At 42.6% G+C, this 20489-nt stretch overlaps 1 protein-coding gene across 6 annotated transcripts; it reads left to right on the top strand.

Moving 5' to 3' along the window:
- Positions 1 to 6414: 6414 nt before the first annotated feature.
- On the top strand, positions 6415 to 20239 carry ZNF507 (zinc finger protein 507). 6 transcript variants are annotated; one of them, XM_033156671.1, is made up of 9 exons: positions 6419 to 6541; positions 8738 to 8789; positions 11139 to 11307; positions 11551 to 13670; positions 14671 to 14776; positions 16522 to 16636; positions 17648 to 17752; positions 18825 to 18959; positions 19345 to 20239. In XM_033156671.1, the coding sequence occupies exons 4-9, from the start codon at positions 11562 to 11564 to the stop codon at positions 19697 to 19699; spliced, it is 2925 nt and encodes a 974-aa protein (XP_033012562.1). In that variant the 5' UTR covers positions 6419 to 6541; positions 8738 to 8789; positions 11139 to 11307; positions 11551 to 11561; the 3' UTR covers positions 19700 to 20239. The 6 variants fall into 6 exon arrangements, 5 of the variants coding, with proteins under 5 accessions (XP_033012566.1, XP_033012561.1, XP_033012565.1 ...); XM_033156670.1 differs by lacking the exon at positions 8738 to 8789 and having other exon boundaries at positions 6418 to 6541; XR_004427128.1 differs by lacking the exons at positions 8738 to 8789; positions 19345 to 20239 and having other exon boundaries at positions 6415 to 6541; positions 14671 to 14772.
- Positions 20240 to 20489: the final 250 nt, after the last annotated feature.

Genomic DNA, 20489 nt, shown 5'->3' with positions numbered 1-20489 from the left:
CCCAGAAAGAAAACCCCTACGGTTTTTAAAAACTGCTTTTTAATGTTATTTAATAGCTACTCTCCATCTTAAATAATTATCTAATTATAATCTGCTAATCCGATAATCATTGACAAGCAAGAAATGCCCAGTAATCAGGACCTGAACCCCACATAAGACTTTATTGCATCAAGCTGGACTTGGATTTTTCTACAGCTGTTTCATTACTGGCAAGCTTTCTAGTAATGAATATGCTATTAAAAGTTTTTTATTATTATTATTAATTTTCACATTAGTCATGTGGTAATTCTTCAATAAATTCCTCTGACTTCTGCATAAATAAGTTTCATTATTCCTCATTATTAAAAGAAACAAACACGTTCTCCTTTGCTGAAAGGAAGTCATATAATTAGATGACCTTCCTGCATATAATCATGAATAAAAAAGAGTCTGACAAGAAACGGGGAAATATTCAATCAGGCATTAGGACATTAACTACAGTTAGTCGAGACACAAGACGTTATTGCGCTATCAAATCCTCCCGGAAAGAATATTTTAGAGCTGCGACTCTCCAAAGGAGACTCTCAGTTTTACTATAGCATTAGACAAGTTCCCAGCTTCCCTGCCATTTATCACTGATTTCTTCATTTAGCTCTTTTAAACATGCTTTTAAAACATAGTTGATAAACTAGTAAAAATTGTATACAATGCAAATGACAGCCCAGATAAGTTTTATTGACTTAATGCTTGGGCCATAAAATGATAACAAACAGGATCGTTTTGATTTAGGGCACCACCAACCTCCACGCGCTTTTTTGTTTTTTTTAAAAAAAACCTCACATTTCAACCGTAAGGCAGAAGTTGAACGTAGTGTTGCTGCCACCTCAAGGTCTCTGAGGAAAAATGTGACAGTTTATCTCAGTCCGCTTCTATCCGACGGGGCTTTATTGATACGGTGCTCAGTGGTGTAGTGGTAAATTTTGAAGTGCCGGGGGGCTCAGCTGGAGAGTCCCCATAGCTATGCCCCACACCGAAGGGGAGTAGAAAACAACAGGCAGCTGTACTGATTTATATACACACACAACAAAAGAACATCAGAATATAGCAAAATGCCCAATGACATGGGCAGCTCCCTGAGAGCATGGTAGATTTTTCCAATGGCTTACAACTTGCAAAGGGCACTGGGCTTTAACAGCAGGTCTTCAGTCAGCTTCAATGTGGGTTTTGGCTTTTTATGAGAAATGCGAGCAATTTTGGAAGGAAGTGTTACGTTTAAATTGCTAGTCTGAAGTGGGAACCACATCAAAGGAAAGAAAGAGTGTACCCGGTCCCTGCTTGGTCTTTTCGCCCTCATTCTCCAACTCCTTGATGCTTTTGCCATCCTAGGCAATAAACAAGTTCGAATTGCTGGATCAGGCCAAGGATGGGCCATCTAGTTCAGCATCCTGCTCTCACAATGGCCAACCAGATTCCTGTGGGAAACCCACGAGCAGGATTCAAGCAAATGAGCACTCTTCACTCCTGCTGTTCCCAGCATCTGATATTCAGAAGCATTACTGCTTGGGAAACAATAGCATGCACCTCCAGGGGTGAAGTCAAACTGCTGTGTTAGCAGTGCCAAAGTGACCTCCCCAGGGAACAAGCCTGGGCAGTGTGTATGGAGGCCCTGGGCTGCCCAGAAGACAAGACCCCACTCTCAGCCTCACTGATGTGGTCCTGAGGAAAGCAAAGCAATACATGTGGCAGCTGCTTGGTTGCAGAAGGAGGCATACAAGTTGCCACCCAACCGTCTTAGGGATTCCACTCCAGATTTGTGCAGGGTTTACACCTTAGCCTTTTCTTCTTCCGAAAATATCCTGTAAGGCAGTGAAGGTTTAGGACCAGAGTTTTCCTTCTAGATGGTATACCTACCTTCCCAGGTTGATAAGCCCCATCTGCCCCCACTTCCCTCTACAGCAGGGGTCAGCAAACTTACCCAGCCTCAGGCCGGTTCCTCCAGTGCCGATCGCGTGGTGGGCCAGAGGAGCGCATGCCCATACGCGTGCACACACGCTATTTCCAGCACACCTCCGGGCTGGCGGAGCAGCGGAAATAGCTTATGCGTATGGGCCTCCTCTGACCTGGAAGTGCGCCAGAAATGACGCTAACGCATGTGCACAAGCTATTTCCGGCGCTCCACCAACCCGGAAGTGGGCAGCCATGCTGCGCCAGTAAGAGCGGGTGGCGGGGGGTGCCACGGGCCGGATAATTGACTCGCTCGGGCCATATCCCTGTTTTGGGAAGTTTTTAATCTGTGTTATTTTAAATGTATTTTAATATTTGATGGAAGTCGCCCAGAGTGGCTGGGGAGACCCAGCCAGATGGGCGGGGTACAAATAAATTATTATTATTATTATTATTATTATTATTATTATTATTATTATTATTATTAGTTTGGGGACCCCTGCTCTACAGCATGTGCAGAAACCAACTTCTTGACTGTTGGACCCACTATTGGGTGGAATCAACACACATATTAAAAATAAACACTGTGAAAATGCTTTTAAAAAAAAGTATTGAAAAATATATTGAATTTGCCATAGCTCACCATCACCATCTAGTGTCACATTTGTATATTGCACTTTACATTTGTTGTTGTTTAGTCGTTTAGTCATGTCCGACTCTTCATGACCCCATGGACCAGAGCACGCCAGGCACTTTACATTTAAAATGTTTAATTTGAAGCTGTATAGCTGAGTTCTTGGTCTTGTCCGCTAAATCCACCAGGGGGGAAGTCTCTAACTCATCAATGGCTTGAGACCTATCGGTTACCCTCAGCTGGTTTAGCCAGCAAGTCGAAGACATTCCCAGGGTATGGCCCCTGTCACATACTGGCAGCTTCTAGGAGCCACAGGTGAGAGCTGAGTGCAGGCGGGGGCCAAAGGTGGACAAACTATCACAGAACATGTCCTCCTCTGCTTTCCTTTGGACCACATCAGCGAGGCCTGGAGGTGGGAGGCTCCATACGCACTGCCCAGGCTTGCACCCCAGGGTGGTAACTTTGGTGTTGCTAATACAGCTGTTTCATTTCACCCTCAGAGGCGCACTCCATTGCTTCTCAAGACAGAGAGGTGCCACAAAGTGGTGGATTTATTCTGCTTTATTTGTTGTTCCACAGTGCTTCCCCGATGCTACCACACTGGCTCACAGTACATTTAAAACAATATAGTGGTACTTCTAGTTATGAACTTAATTCATTCTGGATGTATGTTCTTAACCTGAAACTGTTAAGAACAGTTTAACTAGAGGCGTGCTTTTGCTAATGGGGCCTCTTGCTGCCACTGCACCGCCAGCACACGATTTCCATTCTCATCCTGGGGCAAAGTTCTCAACTCGAGGTAACTCTTCCAGGTTAGCGGAGTTTGTAACCTGAAGCATTTGTAACCTGAGGCCTTTGTAACTCAAGGTAACACTGTATTAGTCCACTTTAACCGTCATGGTTTCTCCCAAAGAATCATGGGAAGTGTAGTAAGGATGCTGAGAGTTGTAGCTCCTCACAGATCTACAATTATCAGAATACTTTAACAATCAATCCCTTTTCCCAGGAAACTCTGGGAATTGTAGATCTGTGCAGAGAATAGGTATCTCCTAACAATTCTCAAAGCCCATAATAAACTACGCTTCCAAGGATTCTTTGGGAAGGAGTAATGGCTGTCTGTCAAATTGGTATAGGGCTGCTTTACCTGTATGGTGTAGATGTGTTCTCATCTGGTGTCCAGAGAAGCTACAAAACACAAAAAAACACAAAAAAGCACTTGTGGTATGAAATGCTATAAGATTTCAGCAGGAGGTTACAGGTTATGTGCTGATAGGAAATGAAGCAGTGTGACCACCCCAAAACTTCTGCAGGCGTAAATAGTATTGAAAGCAGGATAGTGTGCGATCACCCCAAAAGCATCAGGAGCACAAATCATAATGAAAATACAATAACATCAAAGTTGTTCTTTTATCAGCATTGTAAAGGCACTGAGCAACAATTGCATGCAAACTTATTGAATCACCAGGCTGCAAATTAGTTTCAATGAAAATCTGTCAGCGCTGTACTGGGTGCCAAGTGTTGTTTTTTTGCACATATTAAAAAGAATTAATAAGCTGGCTTTTTTAAACCAAAAAAAGTCTTCACCTGATTATTTTTTAATTCAGAAAAATATGCTGATATGAACACATCTGTAAATCTTTCTATAATAGAAGACCATGAAGTGTGCCTTGGTGATAAAAAGCGAAATCTTGACCCCTGTTTAGGTCAATTTGAGTCCTCGGGGAAGCCAACCTTTATTCCATAACATCTACTCATTCTTTGTGTCCCGGGTTCAAAGCATTTTCCAGTCATTAAGATGAATGGGATGCCTTAATGTTATTAATGAGTTAAGTAGCAGTGAGTACCTCAAACATAAGATTAAAGGATGTATTATATTTTATATGTGCTTTGGGGTCATAAATTTACCTAGCCCAATGCATTTTCTGTACTTGCGAACGGGGAGCACACCGGAATCCCTTCAAACACTTTATAACAGGCACTTTATTATAAATGTAACACCTAATTGGGGCCCCAACAATCATAAATTTGCCGCACAGCATATTATATGGCATGCCGTCATGATGTGGCTGCAGCTGTTGAGCGCATGGTGCTCAAAACACTTCAAAATCAGTACTCGGCGGAGAGTTCTGAGGATCTGGACATTTGGATGGTGGCTCAATGTCACCCACACAATTACATTAGAAGGAAACTGCCATCATGCCTCCTTTGTCCCTACTCTGGTTGTAGGAGTCAGCAAGGATTCATGGCAACCAGCCTTTAATTTGAACAGAGCCTGGCACACGAATCTCAAGTCTGGCACCTGTTTTCCATGCCAGCAGGACTTGCAGATCCATTGACGATTCAGAAATGTGTGATCTTTTGGCTGGCAGAAAGAAGCATAACGGGGAAGAGTATAGCATAAGGAAGCCTAACAAAGTTCTGATATTTCCCATGATGACAACTTTGATGCTTTGGGGGGGGGGCATCAAAAATAATTTTCCTGGCTGGTGTGCAAAACATTTGCTTCATCTGCCTATTGGGTCACCCAACACGGCTGCAGTTCTAAGGCTTCATTTTTCCAGGCGCAAATCCCACCGAAGGAAGTTAACCCCTAAGCAGGTTGAATCCAGAGAAGCATCTGCATCCATCCTTGTGGGAACCATCACCAAGGACCATTCAGTGTTTTCCATTCTCTTTGCATAGACACTGTAACTATACAGTACATTCCTCAGAAGAGAGGGACATTGTTAGAGGGTAAGCTATATAATATTCTGTTTGCATAAACACGTTCTGCATTTTTTGCATAGATGCTTTGTATACATTTGCATATTCTGTGTGCATAGGTGCTTTATTATATATTTATTGTTTGAATAGACACCATATGCACACAAACACTTTTATTCTAGTTACAGGTTGATCTTGGTCTGCCATAGTCGAAACAAAGTAAAAAAATTCATTCCAGTAGCACCTTAGAGATCAACTAAGTTTGTTATTGGTATGAGCTTTCGTGTGCATGCACACATCTTCAGATACACTGAAACACAAGTCCCCAGACTCTCTCTCTCTCTCTCTCTCTATATATATATATATATAATGTATTTTACATTGTAATGTAGCCAAAGCAAATTCCAAGTATATTGAAAAATGTACTTGGCCAATAAATTATTATTCTATTCTATTCTATATATAGTGAGAGGGTGGGGAGGGGTATTACTCAGAAGGGTGGTGGGAATGGGTGATTGGCTGATAGGTGTGGGAAACCTGTTGACGACTGTTAATGACTGCAATTGTTCTTACAGGAAAAAGCAAGGGGTGAGATGGCTAAAATTGGATTCTTATCTCACTATATCATGTATAATGAGATAAGAATCCAATGTCTCTATTCAGACCTGGTCTCTCCATGGTTTTAAGTTTGGTAATAAGTTGCAATTCAGCAACTTCTCTTTCCAGTGTATTTCTGAATTTTTTTATTTTTTTATTTTTTTCTAATAATACAGCTACATTGAGATCTTGTATAGAATGTCCTGGGAGACTGAAGTGTTTTCTTACTGGTTTCTCTGTCTTATGATTCACCTGATGTCAGATTTATGTCCATTTAAATAGACAGGAAAGAGAAGTTGCTGGAAGGAATTTTTTTTTTTTTTGTTTACACATTTATTCTGATTGCATAGACGAGAGAGAGCGCTTTATGGGTGGCGGTGGGGCCGGGAGAGGCAGTGGAAGCCGCATCAACTACAAGCGGGCGAAGCGTGCTTGTCTTTGGGCCCAGCGCGAGGCACCTGAGCGCGAGAAGCCCGTTATGCTTGGTCTCCATGGCAACAGGTGGGCGGGCCAGAGCAGGCGGAGGAGGTGAAACTTTCCCTCTCTGGTCACCTGACCGGCCCCTCGGGCCACGTGATCCCTTTCCCATCGTCGCCATCTTAAAGCGGTGCTCCCTGCAGAGGCGGCAGCAGCGGGAGGGAGGAAAAAAGGAAAAGCAGAGCTAATTGAGGCTCCCCTGGGAAGGTGGGTGCGAAGTGGGGGGGGGCGGGGAGCGTGTTTTTCGAGGGGGCGTGTATGGGGAGGAGGGGAAAGCATCCCTGTGAGCGACCGGGAAAGGGGTTGGGGGTCTCCCTTCTCCCAGCCTTTTCTCAGCAGGCATCCGAGAGGAGGGGGAGAGGGTGGCAGGTTTGTTGGGTGGGAGACTCGTGCTGCTTAGCGCCCAGCACCTGTCAGAGGCGTGGAGCATCTCCCCTCGACCTCGGTGAGGTAGAGCTGCCTTACCTCACGCACTCAAAACTGGCGGAGGGGTGTGAGGGGTGGATATGCAGGCGTTAAAGGGGCTAAGGGCAGCACGACGTTTTGGGCATTTTCCGCCGACACTTTCGGAGTTGGGGTTTGGCTCCCTCCTTCCTTATGCATAACGGTCTGTGCACCTACTGAATTTATTCATTTATATTGGCCTTCCTCTTCTCTTGGCGCCAACTGGGGATATTGCTACACGCGCGCACACACACACACACACACACACACAGAGTTCCCTGTGCTATTCTTTTGGTGATTCATTTCTGGTGCATTGATGCGTGTGTGCCTTATATGGTTTTACAAACAAATAGGCAGGCTCCCATTCTTCAGTCTAACATTTTTACACACATCCTTTCTTAGCAGTGTTATAGCCCCCCCCCATTGCCCCATTAGCCACCCCTAAAGCTCAGGAAAGGAGTTTCTCTTTATCTCTCTGATCCACCCTTTTGATGCAGTTTTCCATACACACAGTTATTATTCTCAAACTTCCTTTCAGCCAATGAGTTGAAAGACAACACAGCTCTGCTGAGTTGCTTCATCTTTAAAGCTTCAGTACCTGTACCTATTTATTACAATATCTATGGACTATAATTTCTGTAGTGTTTTGTAGTCCTTAATCATATTCTCGCAACAGGTTGCAATGGAGGGAACATAGCTCAAGATTGCCCAGTGGCCAAATGGGAATATTGGAACTCCATAGTCCCAGTTCCAATCCTCTAGTCATACCATTGATCTATTCCCATCTCCCTTTAGAGTATCAGTCCTCGTCTTATAGGTTGGGGCCCACTGCTTGCTCACAAGCTGACCTAAGGTAGGTCACAGCTGCAGTACTACCAATATGCAAAAGTATTGCTTTAAAAACCAAAGAATTGCTCCTCAGATGCATTTTTGGGCTAAAGATTTGATTTGATTTGATTTCTATGCCACTGTCCATTCAAATGAATCCCAAAGCAGCTTAAATACAATAACATAATAAAATATCACAGATATAGCATAAGTCATATTACAGAATTGGCAAATAATCAGTAAAACAATTGCTGTCTATAAAAAGCTATTAACAAACCAGAAACTGAAAAATTAATCTCAGCATCATAGTTATGGCATAAGCAATATTACATGATTAACAGATCATCAACAAAACATTTCTAATCTATAAAATGATAACTAAAAAATAAGCTAAAGCTGGGTTGTATGTCTAAAAAGAGGGCTAGCCCTTCAGAATGTGCACACACACACTTCTTCAGAACCATTGTTTCAAAGTGTCTTGACATAAATATTGTATTTGTTTTCCTTTCCTGTAATTCTTCAACTTCAGCCTACTTATTTCCCACACCCACCCCACTTAGAATCTCAGCCCTAATGAGCTCTCAAGCTCAGGGTATGATTCTGATTTCCTACCAGTTTTCCGATCTTCACACAACTAGTGTGCTGAACCCTTCATTTCACTTGTGCTCCTTAATGGTAAAAATTACTTCACTGTTAGTCTCAGGCCAATTGTCACATGCACAGGGTTGTGTTTTGTGTAACTCAAAGAAGCTATAGAAACCCTATATCTGGTGTTCTGCTTTCAAAAGTGTTGCAGAGGGAAGCTGGTTAAAACGTCTCTCGACTGGAGGTTGCAACAAGCTAACACTTACCGGTATCAGTCTCAACCCTTTTGACTGCAGTGTCAATAGCATGCTTTTATAGGTTAAACAAAAAGTTTGTTTGTTTTGTAAAAAGTGAAAGACTCCTACAACCATAGTGTCATAAAACAGTACAGCTTTCTTTTATTTTCCATTTTAAGCATTAAAAAAGAGTGCCTGGTTACTTCTAGATAAAGAAGTATTCAAAACGTAATGTCTGGTAAATCGTTTGGCAGGAATGCTCTTTAATTTGTTGCTATAGCTGCTTTTACTTGCAGGATTTTCCTTTTAGGGTGTTCTTGCAGTTATGACGGAATGAGGAAACACTGGTCTGGTGGCTGCAGGTATAGTGTAACGTGAATTTACCTTTGGTGAAGGTAGACTTTGGGTTCACCTTGCCTGTGTTGTCCACAGGGAGATTCGGGTTCTTTAGATGGTTGGGAAGGGGGGCTCTTTAATTATTTCTCAGCCATTTATCCAAAATTCCGGCCACCTACTCTCCCACCCACTGTTTTCCTCTGCTAGATGTAAAGGATATAAGGCCCTAGTATCTTTTGTTGTCTCTTGTGCAAAAAAAAAAAAAACAGTTCTGGAGAGGTCTGATTTGGAATGACTCAGGAAGAAGGATTTAATCAGATCCCCTCTTCTTCAACCCCCGGTCCGCCACTCACCTTGATTGCCTTACCTGATTTTTTAAAAAGACACTGAGGACAGAAAATAGCAATAGAGCTACACTTCTGATTATGATTAAAACTTGATTGATTTGTTACCAAAGCAACTCAAAGTGACTTACAATAAATAATCAAACACATATATTGAAACAATCATAAAACAAAACATAGGAAAATCTAAAAGAAAATCCTCTTCTTATAAGGCAGGATTGAAACATCCTGCCCACTCAGAGAGGCCATTGATAATTAAGAGCCAAATGCCTGGTAAAAAAGAAATGTTTTTGCTTGGCACCTAAAGCTATGTAATGATGGTGCCAGGTGATCTTCCCTGTGGAGAACATTCCACAAATGGGGAGCCACCACTGAAAGGGCATGTTCTCATGTTGCTACCCTCCAAACCTCACAATAAAGGTGCACACGTAGAAGGACCTCAGATGATGATTGCAGGGTCCGAGTTGGTTCATATGGGAAGAGGCGATCCTTGAGGTATTGTGATCCTGAGCCGCATAAGGCTTTATGGGTAAAAAAACAGCCCTTTGAATTGGGTTCAGAAACTAATAAGCAGCCAGTGCAGTTTGGCCAGGATTGTTGTTATATGCTCAAACTGTCTTGCTCTAGTGAGCAACCTGGCCACCGAATTCTGCACCAGCTGCAGTTTCTGAATTTCCTTCAAATGAGATCATCAGCATTGATCTTATCAACTCTTTTTTAGTTTGGTGAAAACATTCACCAAAGGGTTGCCAAAGAATGGATTGTCTTGATTATTCTCTGCAAGAAAATGCAACATTCTTAAAGACCAAAGTGATGTGTGGCACTACAGCCTGTATAGGTCTACTCCAAATTAAATCCCACTGAGTTCTATATGGCTTGGTTCCAGGTAAGTGGGTAAAGGATTGCAACTTAACTCTGAAGTAAGTCCCAGTGAGTTCAATGGATTTCTTGTCTGGTGAGTATGTGCACGATTACAGTTAGTTACCTTTTGAGCTGTCATTGGCAAAGCTCTGCTTCATCATGTGCCAAAAAACACCTTAAACTAGGATGCAGATACTGAAGCTTGAACACTCCTCAAACACATGATAGAATATTTGATCAGTGAAGTACTTGTTGATTTCATTATGAAAATGTTCCTTCTGCTAAGGTGTTTTATTTTTAAAAGAATCCTACTGCTTTTGCTTCCTTAATAGATCCAAATGTTTGTCATTTTTAATCTGCCAGAATATTAAAGAAAGATCTGACAGTTTAATGTCATATCATACCCAGGTTGCTATTCTGTTGTCATTGTGATTTTGACTAAGCCAAGGCATACGTAACTGAAGAAATTTCTTTAGTTTTCACACCATTGGTGGTGGGGAATCATTTGAGCTTGTTTCATAGCATAGTACAGGCATGTCCCACAGGTAGATCATGATCTACTGGTAGATCACTGGCTCTCCCCAAAGAGGCTCAAGAACTTTGGTTCCCCTAAAAAAAGCTCAAAAACTTAGACCTAAACCCCCCAAAACAGGGCTTTCCTTCCTAAAAAAGCTCAACAACTTTGACCTGAACCCCTAAAAAAGGGGGTAGATCACTGCCAGTTTTCAACTCTGAGTAGATCACAGTCTCTTGGGAGTTGGCCACCCCTGGCATAGTTCATGTAGTAAAGCATTCTGCAAATGAAAAGTATTCCCTGCCAATTGAATTGCTTACAGACTTTTCAAAGTGTTAAGTACTCACCAAATTTTATCCAGCTCAGTCTGGAATAGTCAGAATTTTTCAGTCTTGCAGTCATGTTTCTGATCAGTTTTGCTTACTAAATCACAGCAAGCTTGCATGGTGGTGTTTGGTGATACTTTCACCTTAAAACTGTTTGAAAATGTCCTAGTTAAAATGAAGGAATGGCATATGTGGTATTCTTGCAGATTTGATTGATGTTAGTCATTTGTACTGATCTTTAGACCATCTTCTGCTCAAGGGTGCTCATTCTTTAGCGTTCAAGTGCTTAATAACTTCATCCTGTCTCAAATTAACATTCTCTTTTCACAGTTTACTGCCATGAACGTTTTCAATTAGCTATGGAGCGGGAACTCCCAGGGCACTTGCAAGAAATCAACAGACAGATGTTCAGATCAAGGAAACTCTGCATTGGTGCACAGGGATGACTTCATCCCTAATCGCCTCTGTTAATAGAGTGCAAGCACAGCTGAGACAAATGGTGAGGTTGGAAAGGAGGAGGATAAGCTCAGGTCCCTTTTCCTCCTGAACAACTACATTGAACAGTTGGAGGTCCATACTTTCTATGGAATATCACTTATGTGTTAAGATGCAAAGCAGCTTTTAAAAGGGGCTGGATGACTTGGGCACCCGTTTAAGGTGCATGAACTGATTGACTGCAACATTTATGCCATTGTGTTCCGTAAGCTTGATGTTTTGTAACACAGCAATGTACGTTTTTAAGTTTCAGATACTATGGAAGAAAGCAACAGTATTACAGCAGTAGTCTCAAACATTGGGGAACCGGAAGCTGTACTGATCTCCGAAGCAGTTGTAAGCCCAACTTCAGAAAGTGGTGAAGACCAGAGAAAGTGTAACCCTGACCCACTAATCCAGGTCATCCAAAAGCTAAGCAAGATCGTTGAGAATGAGAAGTCACAAAAATGCCTTTTAGTAGGGAAAAAGCGCTTGCATCCTGATGTGTCCCTGCTGTCACTTGACTCACAAAACCTCCCAGAGATCCCAGATAAAACCATTGAACTGCCTGCCCTGGGCACGATAAATATAGAAGATTATTACGTGACAGACTGTCCTCCGCAGAATAAAAGAAAGGTGGTTTGTTACCAATGCAGTCTCTGTAAATCTCTGTCTCCCACTCTCCCTCTGTTAAAAGAACATGTGAAACAGCATGGCCAGCAGAACGAAGTAATACTTATGTGCTCGGTGTGCAATTTTGCCATGAGAAGCCTAGAAGAGTTTGAAGCTCATGTGAGGCATCACCCAGAGAACAGCAGCAAAGCACACACTCTTTCAAAGGAGCAGCAGCAATGTGCAAGTTTTCCTAGTACCACTTTGCATGGTCCAGTGGAAGGTTTTGTCAATGCCGGTGCTGATCAGACAGCACAGGTTCAGTCACACCGTCCAACGGAGAAGGGGAGGCAAAAATGGTATACTTACGAGCAGTACGGCATGTACCGATGCTTAATTTGCAGCTACACTTGTGGTCAGCAAAGAATGTTGAAAACGCATGCCTGGAAGCATGCAGGCGAAGTCGATTGCTCATACCCCATATTTGAGGAAGAAAATGAACAAGCTACGTTGCTGGACCCTGCTATATCGGGTGTTCCTCGCAACGTGGATGCCGTTGTCCTCGCGCTAGAAAATAACGAACTGGGTCTCTCTGGTGACCAGGCTGTTCAACTCCACATTTGTAGCTCTGAGCAAATGGTGTACAAAACCTCCTTGGCAGAAGAGCCTGCGAAAGAGGAAGCACTCCTAAGTCAGTCGGCTGCTCTCTCGCCCACAGGCAAGGTAGCAGACGAGACTCTGACAGATGCAGATCTGGAGCAAGACAACTTGATGACTGACAGCTTGCTTTCCTCCGCCCAAAAAATCATTAGCTGCAGCCCAAATAAAAAAGGCCACGTTAACGTCATAGTTGAACGTTTGCCAAGCGCCGAAGAGCCTGTCTTGCAGAAGCCTTATTCTATGGACACCGACATTGAAGCTGAGAAGAAAATAATCTCTGAGCAGGCTCGTGTGGCACGCGATGGGGACGTTTATCATATGGACAAAAGCTCTGTGGAACTCGAAGAAGTCATAATTGGATGGAGCAGCGCAGAGAAGAAAGATGGCGATTTAAACCCTGGTAGAGCCAAAGCAGTGGATGAAAACGCACCTCCCACCAGAAGGAGAACAAATTCAGAGTCCTTGAGGCTGCACTCCCTTGCTGCCGAAGCGCTCGTCACGATGCCCATCAGAGCTGCAGAGCTAACCCGGTCAAGCCTCAGAGCTTTCGCCGAGGTGAATTCTATAGGTTCAGAGGCTGGGCAGAGGCCAGCTGACAACAGCTACGTTGCCCATTCTAAGCTGGTGACCTCCCTTAAAACAGAGGAATTGGCAGGCCTGAACCAAACGGACTGTGCTTTCATGGAAATACAGAAGGATAAGCCAGAGCTGGCTGAAGGTCCCATTAAAATGGGCATCAGCATGTCCCTGCTCACCGTCATTGAAAAGCTGAAGGAGAGGACGGACCAGAACGCTTCTGACGACGACATTCTGAAGGAGTTGCAAGACAACGTGCAGTGCCAACCTACAGCCGATGCCAACGTGCTGGGCAGCAACCTGGTGGAATACATCCCCAATGTGGATCGCCCCTTCCGATGCCGCCTGTGCCACTACAGTAGTGGCAACAAGGGGTACATCAAGCAACACTTGCGGGTGCATCGCCAGAGGCAGCCCTATCAATGTCCCATCTGCGAGCACATAGCAGAAAACAGTAAGGATTTGGAAAACCATATGATCAACCACTGCAAAACCCGAATGTACCAGTGCAAACAGTGCGAAGAATCCTTTCATTATAAGGTGAAGTGTTTATACTTTTGTGTTTGCCTTTTTTTTTTTTTTTTACTGATCCTTTATTTCTCTGAACTATGTGAGCCAGAGAAGTTGCAGCTTGTCATGACAGGCTTAACTGGGGCAGTCAATTGCAAACAGTCGATGATGGTTGGTTGCCAGAAAGGTCCCATTGAGATTGCTAGCACTGGAGTGTCTGGTGCTGCTCAGTGCCTGAGTAATGGCCTTGGAATCAACGACTGGATTGTTTGTCAAAACCTGTAAGTCAGTTCAGAAGTGGGTCAAGGAAGCATCAGGGTCATAACTTTATTTCAGCCTCTTCAGATCTAGAGTTAAGCCTGTAGTGATAAGGCAGGTAGAACTCTGACGCATAGCATTAAACCCCCCCCCCTTTAAACCAAGGGACATACCCTTTAACACTTGAGTATCTTAACATTTCTTATGTCTGAAGAGGAACATAACAATTCTGATTGTTATATGCCATTTTTCTTAAAGCAGCTTAAGTGTTATACAATATATAAATAGAAAAATTCCAAAAAAGCCCAAGTTATATCATCAAGATAAAGCCTAATAATGAAAAGTTAAAGTGCATGACTATTCTACCATGTTGGGGTACAAACCAGGGCATTCCTGCAGCTCTTGGTGGAGTGGTGGGTGGGCGGAACCTTGTTACCTATTTATTAGACCAGGTAATGGTAATTCTACTCTTCTAAACCTACGGAGCTCGCTCAGATTTGGGCAACTGAAAAGTCTGCTTTCCCATTATCCCTGCTTGAGTTGGAAACTGTGTTTGGAAACATCCTCACCCTCATGAAGTTGGTTAGTGATCATGTGTCTTGAGCTCCTCTTTAAAAATCTTCTTGATTTGTATTGTCATTTTGTTTGGCTGCCTGACAGATAAGTAATCACAGATGACGTCTGACAGGAAAATAACTAGAGTTCAATATGGAGGTTCAGCCACTCCGTATTTGCACCCTGTTAAAAGACGGTACTCCTGTTTGCTTTGCAGAGTCAGCTTCGAAGCCACGAGAGAGAGCAACACAGCCTTCCAGACCTATACTCTATGCCGCCGTCTGACAGCCTAATAACTTGTAGCAAAGTGGATGAAAGAGTCGGTACTGTCTGTCTTTTTCACTTGCTTAGTGATAGCATTGGGCCGGTTTAAAATGTTGAGCTCAACATGCTGGGAGGTTCTTGAAAATCCCTCGGCTGTGGCAGTGACTTTTAACTGTTAAAAGCCAGCGCTACTTTCATTTCCCAGTCGCCCATAGTACCTGAGCAGCAGCACTGCCACTGCCAGGAATATGCAGCATTGGTATGCAGATAATGATATGTGCAACACATATGGTTAGGGGCTGTTAAAGGTAGCACCTGCTTCATGGAGAATCACCAGAGGAAAAAGCTTTTCAGCGGTTGCCACATAGGGCTTTTTATCACTTGATGGTAAAGCACAGCCTTCTGATGTCTCCAGCCCTCTGGATGTTTTGGACTACAACTCCCATCATTCCTTGTCATTGGGCATGCTGGCTGGAGCTAATGGGCATTGTAGTCTGAAATATCTGGAGGGCACAAGATTGGGCAAGGCTTTTGTAAGGCCTTCAAATTGGCAAACAGTATGAAAAGAAGCTTGTTCCTCCCTTTGCTATTGTCCACACCTTTTTAGAGAAGCGTGCCTTTTACCTGAATTGCCTCTGAATCAGAGGGAAAGGATGCCAATTTTTCTTGATGATGCACCCCTCCAAAATAAACAGCAAACACCTAGGCCCTGCCTCAACACTTAATGCAGGTTTTTATTTTAAAACCTGGGATTTGGAAGTATGACTTGACTGAGCATGTTCCCCCTTTTAATAGCATTCATTAAATGAGAATTTAAGCTTTCTAAAGTAGTTTGGAAAGTCTTTGCAGTCAAATTATGACACGATTGCAGGAAGGAAGCCCTCTTGTCAAACAGATGTCGTCTCTATAAAACAGCCCAAACCCAAGAAGTTTATGGCACAGCATCTGTTTATGTATGCGTTAATCTGAGCGGGAACATTTGTTTCATGTTTATGAAATCATCAGCGCCCCTGTTCATCGCGGCTGTGCTAGAACGTTAAAGGGATCTTTCTGCATATGATTGAATTCTAAATGTCTAATAATGTAGGGTGATTGTAATAACATGCATTACAGGAACACCTGCTTTTAGTGTTGGATTGAAACCAGTCAGTTTGTTGCACCCTTCCTTCACTACCTGCCCTCCCTTCCGAAGATAGAAGCAGTTCCCAAACCCATGGTCCTGACTCTAAAGCATGTAGTGAAAGGCAGAGTTGTGTTATGTAAAACAGCAAATCTTTGTGACATAATTGCATATAAAATATGGTGGTTTTAGTGATCATTAGGCAATATATTTTTATTTGCCTACAAACTTATTTCCTTCAATGTTATTCAGTTTAGATAAGAAATGGCTTATTTATTTACCAGGCTGGTCCAAGGCAACTTACCATCCTAAGACACAGCACTGTATGATCCAAGAGCAATTCCCAGGACCACCTGTAATGAGGATGCTGGGATGCAACAACTAGGTTATTGAGAAGGACCTCGCATATTGTAGGTTTTCTTGGGCGCCCTTAATAATAAGACCACCCTAAGTATCTGCTTGGGTCACTTGTGTGGTTGGCCCAGACCTGATTATTTTAAAAGAATCCTGAATTAAATACCTTCCAGAACCAAAGCTGCAAGCCAATCAAATGTGTGAACCATACTCTACTCAGCTGTTAGTATTGGGAGGTTAGAACCTAAGCAGGATCAGATTGTGCTGCAACAAGATCTCTCTTCCAGTTAAGGAAAATAATTTCTAAAAACAGTCTTGTATGTCGTTTAGGGGATAGGATTTCAGTCCAGAAACTTTACAGATGCGACATTTGTGATTACACAAGCACAATGTATGTTGGTGTGCGGAATCATAGGCGGATTCACAACTCCGATAAGCCATACAGGTGAGCATATCTCTGGGGTTTTCTGTTACAGCTGGAATTTTTTTTGATGTGTTTTCTTGCAGCTGTCAATTCTAAAGTTAGAACACAGTGGGCGATTTGAAATTGCCTAATTTTGAAGGAGTGTGTCACTTGCTACCAATTTACTCTGACAGTCACTTTAGAATCCACTGACATCATTACAATAAGGACCTGCAAGTAATGCATATTGAAATACCTGGTAAGGAGGTTCCTAAAGCAAGCAGCAGCAGAATTGGAGCATGCTTGGGCCACATCCCATCAACTGGAGGGCTAACAGCTGCCGGGTTATGCTAGAAGAATGTGGCTTTTTCCACCTGTTTCTTTTAAGCAGCCTAGAAAGGTCTGAAAGTTAAGGTAGAAAATATTCAGAACAAACAATAAGCAGATTTCTCGAGTTTTTAATTTAATTCAGCAGAGTTTTCCAGGAAACTCTTACCATTTGCATGATGCATCTGAAAGTTTGCCATTTTGAACTTTTAGATGGATAGAGCCATATTGTTTGAACCGCATGTTTAAAGCAGACAGCTAACACCTCCAGAGGCCCTTAACCAATGACATTTTCATCTGAATAACAGGCAGCCGCCATTTACTTGGCTACCGCACCAATGGATTCTAGAATGAATTATACAGTCATACCTCACGTTGTGTCCGCTTCAGGTTGCGTGTTTTCATCTTGCATCCCGCGGCAACCTGGAAGTACCAGAATGGGTTACTTCTGGGTTTCGCCGCGTGCGCAGAAGCGCTAAATCGTGCTTCGCGATAGTGCAGAAGCGCCAAATCGCACAGTGCGCATGCGCAGAAGCGGCGCTTCAAATTGCGGGCACTTCACATTATGGACGGGCCTCCAGAACGGATCCCATCCGTAACATGAGGTACCACTGTCATTAGCCAAAACTCCCTCCTTGTCCGCCCTTCCGCAACTCCCACCTCAGAGATGGTCTTGTCAAGAGGCTGAGGTTGCTGGGAACCAATTGCTTCTTTGTTTTCCTTCAGGTGTCGAATGTGCAACTTTGCCACAACAAATATGAATAGCTTGAAGTGCCATATGAGGCGCCATCCACAGGAGCACCAGGCAGTGCAGCTAATGGAGCAGTTCAAGTAGGTAACTGACTGCTTGGCAAGCCGGTGGCAGCTGTGGCCTTGTTAATACGGATAGTTTGGAGTTGAGATCACTGAACTTTTGCTAGAGATCTCTCACAAATTGCTTGGTTAAGGGATCATCTCTGCCTTTGTATCTTGCTGCTGTTAGAGCCTGGTACTCTGGAGGCTCCAGGTAGTGAGAAACCTGCAAAAAAAAAAAAAAAAAAAAAAACCACCACCACAACAACCCAGAAGTACCAGAGCTCTGGAAAGCATAGGTCTCTCCCTCAGAATATTTGACTGTAGTTACTTAGTAGTGAGGAAAATGTGTTACGTACATGCTTGGCGCACAAAGTCCTGGTATGTGAAATGTTCTGGGTGTGGTTCCAATTTGTTCCAAATTAAATAGGGCTTGGAGAAGAAAAGATGGAAGTTGAATTTGATTAATTTTTTGCAGAAGTTGGTTATGACCTATCATTCCAGGTCAGATTATTTGTCCCATCTATCCTGGTATTGTCTACTCTCTTGACTGGCAATGACTCGCCAGCAGAGGCCTTTCTTTGCGCCTTCTACCTGAACCTTTTTATTTGGAGATGTGAGTGACTGAATGCAAGGCCTTTTTCATGCACAGCATGTGCTGCATCACTGAGCTGTGGCCCCTTCCTTAGTCCCACAGAGAAATCTGTTTAGCTAGACCCAGGGCAAATACTGTATTCATTTAGGTATGCCCCAGTGCATCTAACCATATGTTAAATTCTGAGAATACATGATATACTACAAATTTCTTCAACGTGCAATTTCTCCCTCTCGCTTTTCGTTACTTTGGCGTTTATTTTAATACCCATTAATTCTGTTGTTATTGCCTAATGAGACTATGTATTAGTCTATCATGTTTAACAGACTTTACTTTATATCTTTGAGTATACTTTTTGGGGTAGAGGTCTTTAAAATATCACATAGAAATGCAGCAACAACTAAACCAAACGGGGTAGAAATCAAAGGGTTTACTGACCTTTTATAATTTGACCACATTTTGGGTAAGACATATTGACCCCTTCTTCTTTCTCTTAATCTTTTCCCCCACCTTCAGATGTTCGCTTTGTGGGTATGAGTGTAGCCATCCCCCTTCTCTCAAGTCTCATATGTGGAAGCACGCAAGTGACCAAAACTACAACTATGAACAAGTGAACAAGGCTATTAATGATGCAATTTCACAAAGCAGCAGGTGTGTGTGCATTTTAAGGTCACTATTTATACCTGTAATATAGAGCACTATCTTAACAACTTGCATAGCAAGTCAGTTGTTTTAAGCAATATAGTTACTTAAGTTGTTGGAGTCTGGGGGACATTGTGATTTTTCCTGCTGGAAGCTCTTTTGCCAAACCTCCCACTTTTTCTTTACAGTTGGGGGAAATTTTATAAGCTGTTTAGTGAAGGGGAGGGAAAGGGCTGGCATACAAGTGAGATATACCAAAAGCAACATGTATATACATTGAGCCCTGCAAACTGATCCTTAGACATTCTGTATTGCATTGAACCTTTGCATGGTAGAATTGCCATTTTCTTAGAATTTGTATACTAAAAAGTCAACTACTTCCTTCCTTTCTTAGGTTCCCAGGTCAGCTGACTGGGAAAGTGACCGCTGAAAATGGTTTATTTCCTTTGAAAAGCAACTCGGAGGGCTTGTCCTTTACAGACTCCTCTAACCAAACTGCTGACAAAACCGTGAATTCTGATGAAAATCAGAATCCTGCTTCCACAACTAATACCTCATGCAATTCAGACAAAACTGCCAGTCTGCCTCACCTTGGCACAGAATACTGTGTCCTGCTCTTCTGCTGTTGCATTTGTGGATTTGAGTCCACCAACAAGGAGAACTTGTTGGACCATATGAAGGAACATGAAGGTGAAATCATAAACATAATTCTGAACAAGGACCACACAGCAACTCAGAGTGTAAGATAGGTGAAGCTGCTGCTTTAAAGGGTTTCATAAAGTGCTGTTTTCTTGTGTTCTCTTTACGTCACCTGAACTACTTGCTAAAGCGAAAACTGTAAGTAAAAAAAAATGCAGTGATATTTCTAACGGTCGAAATGTTATTTATGTCAACAAGAAAATGGATTTATTTCACAAGCTCTTGAAGTAACTGAACAGTAAATACTCCATTTAGGGAAAGGTCCACTGAAACCATTATTCTCTACCGACAGAGCCGTTTTCAATTCCTATTGCTAATCTAAAGCTTAGTCATATAATAGAAATTTCACACTAATGTGTTACCTTAAGGGGTTTAATCTTACTGCCTTGAAACTATCTAAAGGGGGTTAAATTCATTTTAGATAATTTTTTAAAAACTGACATGACTGACTATACATTTATGAAGCAGCATTTCGGGAGAGGGAGACTGAGTAACTTCTTAGGCCTTATGGTTCCTCACTCAGTTACTGCTTCTTTTTTTAGAAAAGATAACAATATCTGTATCTTCCTGCTGATACAGGCATCATAAAAGTAGCAAATTGTTTGGCTTGGGTTATTTATTTCAGTATGAAATTCTGAGAATGTATAACATAAATCTTGATAGACCATAATGGTTCACCAGAACTTTCTCATAGTACTTAAATCTCTCTCTCTCTCTCTCTCTCTCTCTCTCTCTCTCTCTCTCTCTCTAAAATCAGGCATTTCAGAATGCTAGAAATGCCATAACTTGGATCAGAGTGGGTGGGAACAAGTGGTCTTAGCTAAACTTTGAAGGGAGGTT

The sequence above is a fragment of the Lacerta agilis genome, chromosome 8 (genome assembly GCF_009819535.1).
Source record: "Lacerta agilis isolate rLacAgi1 chromosome 8, rLacAgi1.pri, whole genome shotgun sequence".
In the NCBI taxonomy this organism is placed as follows: domain Eukaryota; kingdom Metazoa; phylum Chordata; class Lepidosauria; order Squamata; family Lacertidae; genus Lacerta; species Lacerta agilis.
The sequence above is the reverse complement of the archived record's forward strand: the minus strand, read 5'-3'. Positions and strand labels throughout refer to the sequence as shown.